Source organism: Mirounga angustirostris, unplaced genomic scaffold (assembly GCF_029215605.1).
Source record: "Mirounga angustirostris isolate CCGP_5_RB_7025 unplaced genomic scaffold, mMirAng1.0.hap1 SCAF_15, whole genome shotgun sequence".
Classification (NCBI taxonomy): Eukaryota; Metazoa; Chordata; class Mammalia; order Carnivora; family Phocidae; genus Mirounga; species Mirounga angustirostris.
Window position 1 is genome coordinate 93,081,007 of NW_026991723.1, and position 8,724 is coordinate 93,089,730.

General features: G+C 64.1%; 1 protein-coding gene across 1 annotated transcript; it reads left to right on the plus strand.

Annotated features, from left to right (window-relative positions):
• Positions 1-839: 839 nt before the first annotated feature.
• On the plus strand, positions 840-8,499 carry LCN12 (lipocalin 12). The gene is made up of 5 exons (XM_064579131.1): positions 840-1,906; positions 2,310-2,446; positions 4,058-4,137; positions 4,238-4,342; positions 4,469-8,499. The coding sequence occupies exons 1-5, from the start codon at positions 1,757-1,759 to the stop codon at positions 4,741-4,743; spliced, it is 747 nt and encodes a 248-aa protein (XP_064435201.1). The 5' UTR covers positions 840-1,756; the 3' UTR covers positions 4,744-8,499.
• Positions 8,500-8,724: the final 225 nt, after the last annotated feature.

Below are 8,724 nucleotides of genomic sequence, written 5' to 3' on the forward strand. Positions count from 1 at the left end.
GGGCGCTTTCAGGTTTTGAGTGGGCTTGGATTGGGTCGGGTCGCCAGGGGCAGCTTGGGCCCCGCGGGGTGGGAGGGGGAGGCCAGGCGTTCGCAGCGTCTGCGGTCGGAGCTGCCACCGCAGCTTCTGGTGGAGAGTGATGGCTCCTCTGGGAAGTTCGGGGAAACGAACGGCTCTCTGCAACCTCTCTTCTTGTGGGGGCCGGAGTGTCCTCAAGTAGTAGGGCCTGTCGAGCGGCGGGCACCGCGAGCTCAAGAGATCGGGGCGCTGCCCTGCGGGCTCGGTTCTCGGGGAGATGGTGGTGGCCCTCCCGACCCCGGACCCTCCCCTGTCCTGGGGCCTGCAGCCCCCCAGAGAGGCCTCGATGGTCCACCTGGCAATGGGAAACGCTCCCGGAGGCGGAAGGACCAGGGCCCATGCGCTTCCACGCAGAGTGGGGGCTGGGACGGAGCCAAGCCCTGAGGCTCCTTGTCGGGGGACGGGTGCTTTCTGAGTGTCCCGGTTAGGGCCCCTCCTCAGGACAGGTTGCTGGAGGCCAGGGTGGGGAAGGGAAGGAGATGGCCCAGGATATGGAGACCTGGGGGGAGGGAAGGGGGACCCCGTGCAGTGGGGGGGGGGATGACCCAGGACATGGGGACCTGGGGAGGGGCAGGAGGTGGCCCAGGGCAGGCGGACCTGGATGTGAGGAAGAGGTGGCTCAGGACACAGGGGGACCCAGGTGGGGCAGGAGGTGCCTGGGACAGGGGGACCCAGGTGGGGAAGGAGGTGGCCTGGGACATGGGGACCCAGGTGGGGCAGGAGGTGGCCTGGGACATGGGGACCCAGGTGGGGCAGGAGGTGGCCGGGACAGGGGGCTCATAGGTCAGGTACATATCCTTCCAGGATGTTTCCTAGAGCCCAGCACCTACGCATTTGACTACCAGGCCGTTTCTCGGGGGGTGGCGGGGTGGGCTACATGCCCAGAGCCTGGGCCCTCCTGTCCCCAGGCCCAGTGTGTGGGTGCCCCACCCCCTAGGCTGGGCTGCCTGCCCCCTGCCCTCCCTCTGCAAAGGGGCCCCTGTAATCACCCCTCAGTCATTCTGATCTGGGTGCTCTGGCTGCCTGCCCCACCACCCCCTTGTCTGGCCTCACTCTGACTGGCCGCGACCCCTGCACCTTCGTGACGATAGGGCCCCTTGGCCCTGCTCTTGCTCCACGCTTTGGGTTTAGGGACGTGGGGAACAGTGCGGGGGTGGCGGGCCTGGGCTTTGCACTCGGTGTTCTGCAAGAACGCTGTGCCCCTGACCTTCGGGACTAAGAAAAGGTTAAGCTCCCTGTGTGGGATGGAACATTCTGCCCTCCACCTGGTGGCAGGAAAGCTATTGGGGTAGGGCTCGGCCGGGGAGACACCTCAGGCCCCTGGCCACCGCCACTGGCATGGGGCACTGGGAAGGGGTCCCAAAGAGGGGTGGAGCTGGGGCTCTCAGGACTCAGGAAGCAAGGTGCAGAGACATCCCTGGGAGCTAGTGGGCCCAGCAAGCACCCCCAGCCCCTCCATTTTCTGCCCGTCTCCCTTCCCGGGGTGAGACCCAGATGCCCCCATCTTTGGTGGGCAGGATCTCAAGAGGGCCCTGCCCCTGCCCAGTCCACCTCCAAGCCCTCCTCCGGGCCCACCTCTTCTGCCAGTTCTGAGGAGGAAGGTGAAAGGGGCACACCCCTGGGGAGGGACACCTGCAGGTGGGCCCATAAAGCGGGGAGTATCTGAGTCAGCAGTGACATGGCCACTTGCTTTCTCTCCGTCCCTACTGGGATGGGGCCTTGCTGTGCCCTGTGGGTGGTGCTCACCCTGCTGAAAGGCCTGAAGGGCCAGACCCCAAACACCCCGCCAGGCATTACCTCCGTGTTACAGAGCTTCCAAGAAGACCAGGTCTGGGGGCTTGGAGGGCGGGGGAGAAAGTCAGCCAGGGTCCAAGTGCAGGGAGAAAGGAGGGCCAAGGTGGCCGGGGGGAGGCACCACCCAGGGAGCCCAGCCTGGCCAGCCTGGTCTCAGATCCCCCCAGAGAGAGAGTCCTGACGTCCATCAGAAAAGGACTCTGGACAGGCCGTCCTGGGTCAGCAGTAACCCCTGCCAGTCCCCGTGCGGTGGGAACATCTCTGTCAACTGAAGCTCACAAAGGCCAGCCACTGGGCAAGGTCACCCTGGCCCTGCCAGGCCCAGGGCAGCCCCCCGGCTCCTGCCAGCGTCATCGGTGCAGGCTCAGGCTGGGAGCCACTGCCTGGTGAGGGCCCTTGGGGCTGTCCTGGGCTCTGCCTACCTCAGGTTCCCACAGTTCCAGGGGGAATGGTTTGTTGTCGGCTTAGCGGGCAGCACCCACAGGAAGACGGACAGGTTCCTGTTGAACCCATTCATTGCAACGTTCGAGCAAAATGAAAACAGTCGCCTTGAAGTGTCATATGCCATGACCCGGTGAGTGAGGATCCCTGGCCTGTAACCCTAGAAGCTAATGGCTTCATGGCTCAGGTCCAGCATGGGCCCCAGTGCCCCGGTTCTCCCAGGGCCCTCCTCCTAATTCAAAGTTCAGCACAGGCTGCTGGTGACCTAAGCCCGCTCTGGGAGCACACACAAAAGAGGGGCACACACTGGATCACGGACTCAGAAGAGCTTTGGGGGCTTATGGATTTCAGGTACAGCTGGATCCAGGAGCTCAAACAGTGTGATCAGGGCCCCATCACCCCTTCCCTCTCCCTCTCTCATCTCTGTCTGCCCCAGACCTCTGTTCCAGAAAGTTCTCACTTCGCAGGGATAAAACATTAGCCTAGGGCTGATGTCCTTCTCAGGGTTCCAATTCCAGAAAAGAGAGAGCATCCTGGTCAGCCTGGCAATGGCCTCTGACCGGCTTTCCTTGAGTCACGTGATCCTGTTGGACCCGTTGCTGCATCCAGGGTGACAGGTGCTCTGGTTGGTCCGCCTGGATGGGAAGAAGTTGGGAGTCTTGATGGCTAACCCCCTGGAATGAGGTGAGGGTGGTGCCGTCCCCCCTTTGGGGGACACCGATGCCATGAGGGCTTCTTTACCCTTACCACGTCTCCAGCAGGCCTGGAGCCTTCCTTGCCCCCCTGCCTGGCTGTGGGGGAGAGAGGGCCTGGGAACCTCTGGTTAGGACTCTTTGGCTCCAGGTAATATAAAATAGGGACCTTAAGCAAGGCGGGTTTATCATGCCGACCAGGAGTAGATCCTAGAAGCTGAGAGCCTCCCCCTGAGGGTCTCCACTGGCCCCTGCCCCAGCCTCAGCGAGCACCATCAAAGCCACCTGCATGGGTTCAGCCACCCCAGAACCCGCCTTTGGAGTGTCTCAGATTCCTGGGAGCATCTGACTGGCCTGGCTCCGGCCGGAGGTTGATTAATGGGGCGAGTGGGGGACAGAGAACCCAGTGCCAATGCAGCTGGACCAAGAAGCCTTCTGGGCGGCCTCACCTCTCCCCCACCTGCAGGCCAGACTGCACTTGGTTGCTTCTCAAAACAAGTGCACCCACCTGGAGAGGCCCCTGCACTGCGGGAGGGCTCCCTGGGGCCTGAGCCGGGGGGGCTTCCAGGCCCGGCCCAGCAGCAGCCGCCCACGGCCCCCACTTCTCCCCATCTGGCCTGGCTCAGCGAAGTCCAGGGCTGCTGGCTGGGGGCACCGGCCACCATGCCCAGCTGGGCCCACTCAAGACTCCAGAGGGGACTCTGTGGCCAGAAACGCCTGTTTCTCAGCATCTCACATACACACACTTTGGAGGTGCTAGTCCAGGCGACGAGGAGCAGCCAGTGGGTGGGCTGGCCAGGGCCTTCAAGGGGATGCGCACAGATGGCGGAGAGCTCCTGCCTCATTCCTCCAGGAGGGACACCGCTCCCCGGGGGAGGGCAGCAAAGCCTCCCGTGTGCTGGGCCGTGCCCCTGGCTTCTGACAGACGCCTCCTCCGAACAAACAGCTGAATTCTCTCTCTCTCGGGGGCGGGGGGGCACTTCGGGGCCAGCCCCTGAGACAGAGAAGGAAACCCGAGGTCTGGCCAGGTTCCAGAACCTTCTCTCCCACAGGGGCCACCACTGCGTCACCTGGTCTTATGTGCTGGTTCCGGCGGCGTGGCCTGGGAGATTCTGGGTGGACAGCAGAGAGGGTGAGAAGGTGACCGGCGGGAGGCGGGGGGCAGCCTGCGCAGGGCGCCGGGGGGGAACAGCCCTCACGCTGCGGCGGTGCCACCCTTGTGTCCGGGGCAGAGCCCGAGGAGGTCCAGGTGTACGACACGGACTACAGCAAGTTCGCGCTGATGCTCTTCCGAAGACAGTCAGGTGGCCAGAGTATTCTCAGGGTCAACCTGCTATGTGAGTCCCCAGCCCAGAGGCCATGGTCGAGCTGGTGGGAGCAGGAGGGGGAGGGAGGGCAGGGTGCCCAGCACTGCCCACTCACCCTCCGTGGCTAAGGGCCATGCTGTGTTCATTGGGCCCCAGGCAGGATGTGGATGATCCAGACCCAGGTGCTGGACAAATTTGTCTGCCTGGTCAGAGCTCTGGGCCTGTCGGATAACAACATCGTCTTCCCAGACCTGACAGGTAACGGGCCCCCAGGCCGTGGCAGGGGCCTGCACCCAGCACGGGGCCCGCCCATGGGCCTCGAAAGCCCTATGGGAGCCCGCAGGGGAACGTGGCCTGCATGCAGGGTCTACCTGTGGGGTCCTGGCAACCCCAGAGGGTTCAGCCTGAGCCCAAAGGGTGGATCCTCATAACTCCTTGGTCTCTGCCCCCACCTGGTCCCCCCCGTCCCGGGCCACCTCCTGCCCCCACCCGGGTCCCCCCATCCCGGGCCACCTCCTGCCCCCACCCGGGTCCCCCCGTCCCGGGCCACCTCCTGCCCCCACCCGGGTCCCCCCGTCCCGGGCCACCTCCTGCCCCCACCTGGGTTCCCCCCGTCCTGGGCCACCTCCTCTCATTCCAGGAACATTTCCCATGTCTGGCTCTTTACACATGTATGACCACATGTACGCATGGCGGCGTCCATAAACCATGTGCACACATGCGGACACGCAGCGCTCGTGCGGGCACACGCCCCCGCTTACACAGCCGTGCATGCACATGTGTGCCCCCAGGGAGAAGCATTCACAAGCATGAGCACAGGAGTGCTTGGCTGCGCATGTGCACCGAGTCTGGGGGCCGGGTGGGGGCAGGGCAGCGCCCTGGAGAGCGTGTCCCTCAGTCCCTGGCTGGCCTCCCGGGCCCCAGCACCTTCCCCGCCCACTATACCTCGCTGCAGGACCCCTTCTCCCTCCGTCCCCTACCCCTCTCCCCTCCCTGGAGCTCTCATGCCTCTGGCCTCCTCCCCGGCTCTATCCCCATTCTCTGCTCCGGCCTCCATCTGAGACTGTCTCCCCCATCAGATCGGTCACCCCATCTGGGTACCTGCTGAAGATGAACGCAGCTCCTCCCCAGCCAAGGCCTCTGCTCTAAGCATGGAATAAATCCTGTGTCGGGATCCAGGAGTAGGAGCCATCATGACCTTGGGGTGGTAGGGGAGGCACGAAGTGGGGGAGGACCCTCTGCACACACTCATGCCCACCCCCAGCCCTCCAGGCCTGTGCTCACCCTCCGGCCTCCCGGGGTGTGTCTGTGAGTGTGTGTGGGGGTGTTTGCAGGTCCTTGTGGGTCCCAGGACAAGACCCCTCCCTCCTGCCCACTCAGCCCCCAGCTCCACCTCCCCACCCCCCAGAGCCCTGGAGCTGCCATGGGGGTGCAGCTGGGGCCCCAGAACAGGAGCAGGCCTAGATGCAGATGCCCCAGCCTGGAGGGCAGGGTAGGGGGAGACAGGTTTGGCTTCCTGCCGTGTGGGGGGGTGGTGGGGGACAAGCTTCCGAGGCCTGACCCCCACTGGGTTTAGGGACTCTTCAGGTACGGAGAGCCACAACCTGGGATCCCAGCCGTCTGCACACCTCCTTGTGCAGGGCAGCTGCCCTGCCCCAGACAGGACCCGTCTCCCCCCATCCTGGCCCTCAGGGATCTCCAAGCCCAGGGCCTGCCGGGAAGCTGGCCCCACCAGAGATCAAAGAACAGCTAGAGAGACCTCTTGCTGTGTGCCAGATTGCATTTCTTTGGCCTGAGTGGACCCCCCCAATCTGGGCCTGTCCCTCCCTCAGGGCCCTGGGCCCCCCAGTCTGGGCCTGTCCCTCCCTCGGGACCCTGGGCCCCCCCAATCTGGGCCTGTTCCTCCCTCAGGGCAGGGTCAGCAGAAGGGGATGAAAGCAGGTGGGCTGTCCATGGCTCGGGGGAGCCATTTGTCCCTCTGGCACTCACCTGGCCTGTCAGCTTCAGCCCTGGGTGGTGGGAGGGGCCCTTCCCCAAAGACTCCCCATGGCCTGGGTCATGCATTCGTCACAGCCTTGCCCACCAAAGTCACACAAAGCCCTGTACTGTGACAGTGACATCGATGGGCCGCCTCAGGCTTCCCCTGGTCCTGGGAGCACAAAGCTGCATCCCAGGAGAGCCTTCCAGGCCGCAGATGGTGGTGAGCTGCATCTACCCGGGGCCGCAGAGATCTGGGGATCTGGGGATCAGGTAGCAAGCTGCCCTAGCGCCCTGGTGGAGAGGCTCCTTTGGCCCTTCTCCAGCCATAGCCCTTCCCGCCGGTGTCCCTTGTCACGGCGCACCTTTGCTGGCCCCACGGGGCAGGTGCTCCACCTGAGCCCAGCTGCATGCAGAGAGCTGACCAAGGATGGCTGGGGCGGGCTGGGCCGGGGCCTCAGGCCCTGAGGGGAAGGAGCCAGGGCTGGGCGGAGAGGAACAGGCAGGGAAACTGAGCCCCCTGCACGTGACCCTAGCCTCCACTTCCACGAAAGGACAGAAGCTGCCTTGTTTACTAGTCTAAAGGGCAGGTCGTGATTTTGAGCGACTCAGGACCTCCAGGAATTCTCTCGGCCCTGCCTGGGGACCCGAGTCCCTGGGGTGTCCCCATTCCTCAGTGACACGCAGGACTCAGGACCCTGGAGGATGCCCGCGGCCACCCCCGGCCTTGTCCAGGCCCTGTCCCCCTCCTGAGGGGCTGGGGGTCCCAGCAGGCCCCGCGGCTGGACATAGCTCTCTGCAGGGTCAGTGCCACTGCCCGGCTCAGCGTTGCCACGGCTGCCCACTGGCTGGCGGCCCAGGATACCCCTTGCCGCCCCACCGGCCCCCCGCAGCTTCTCCCTGAGCCTGGTGAGAGCAGGTGTGCCGTCCGTCTGGACGTCCGTCCCCATGTTCGGGCGGCACGGTTACTGGCCTGTCCCTAGGAATGGTCAGTGCCGCAGGAACCTCCCCGTTCGGGCCTAGACAAGCAGAAACCCTATAAAATGGAGAAGCCTTGGACCCTGGAGCCCAGGGCACAAGTGGGTCCAGCTGAGCCTTGGACATTCTCCAGCTGCCCCGGGTCCCCTGCCTCGTCGGGCCCCCGGGCAGGCGCTGGCACCTGATGTCAGAAGACCACCTCCAAGGTCGTGCCCCGCTTGTGTCCCAACCGTCCTGGAGGCTCAGTCTGCCATTCCTCTCACCCAGGCCCCCCCTGCAGGTCAGGGAGGGCCACAGCCCTGTGACAGGCAGAGTAGGCATGGGTGAGGGCCACGGATTGGTCCCCCCCCCGCCGAGGCAGGATTCTAACGCAGTTCGTCGGGGCCGGGTGGACATCCTTGAGTCCAGCCTGAGCCGTGGCTGTGGTGTTTGAGGGGACACCCTGTCCGGGACCTTGTAGGCCAGTATCGCTCTGTTTGCAACCCAGCTGCTGTGGTGCTGAGGGCAGCAAGATGGACAGGACAGGACTGTGTCTGGGTGGACTGAGACACCAGCCTGCTTCAGGGGAGCCCTCCCCAGCCTCTGGGGGTCCATTCCAGGGAGAGTGGCCCCCTGGGAGGGACGGCCGGCAAGGCCAAGGGACCTTTGGGGCCCCATGTCTGCACCTGAGTCGGCTGGGGGCTTGACCGTGTGTGGTGGGGACGAGCCAGGGCAGCAGGGGCAGGAGGGACAGCTGGAGAGCTCCAGGATAGAGCAGCTCTGGGCTCAGGCCACCGTGGGACCAGCCTGGGCAAGGGAGAGGCCGGGCGCCCACGGGGCCACCAGAGGCGAGCTGGGTCCCTTTGTCTGACGACAGGTGCTCTTGCCCCACCTGTTGGACTAATTTCCTTATTACATCATTTTCTCTCTTAATTAACTTGTAAATATTACTTTGCTGAGTTTTTAAAAACGTCTTTAAAGGGGTGCCTGGGTGGCTCAGTGGTTAAGCATCTGCCTTCGGCTCAGGTCATCGTCCTGGGGTCCCGGGATCGAGCCCCGCATCGGGCTCCCTGCTCGGCGGGAAGCCTGCTTCTCCCTCTCCCGCTCCCCCTGCTTCTCCCCCTCCCACTCCCCCTGCTTTTCCCTCTCCCACTCCCCCTGCTTCTCCTTCTCCCGCTCCCCCTGCTTGTGTTCCCTCTCTCGCTGTGTCTCTGTCACATAAATAAATAAAATCTTAAAAAAAAAAAAAAAAAGTCTTTAAGTAACCACTTCTATGGCATCAAGCACATTCACACTGCTGTGCAGCTGTCCCCTCCGTCCGTGCCCAGAACGTGGTCATCTTCCCAGGCTAGACTCTGTTCCGTCAAACCCTGTTCCCAGCCCCCACCCCCGAGTCTGTGGGTCCGACTCCTCCGGCCTCCTGAGAGTTTCCACTCATACAGAATTGGTCTTTCTGTGCCGGGCTGATCTCGCTCAGT

Bases quoted from the DNA above. Each gene is read 5' to 3' on its own strand.
- LCN12 (XM_064579131.1), top strand. From the start codon at position 1,757: ATGGCCACTTGCTTTCTCTCCGTCCCTACTGGGATGGGGCCTTGCTGT. The intron at 2,447-4,057 runs GTGAGTGAGGAT...TCTCTCCCACAG, and splicing joins GTGTCATATGCCATGACCCG to GGGCCACCACTGCGTCACCT. The intron at 4,343-4,468 runs GTGAGTCCCCAG...ATTGGGCCCCAG, and splicing joins TCTCAGGGTCAACCTGCTAT to GCAGGATGTGGATGATCCAG.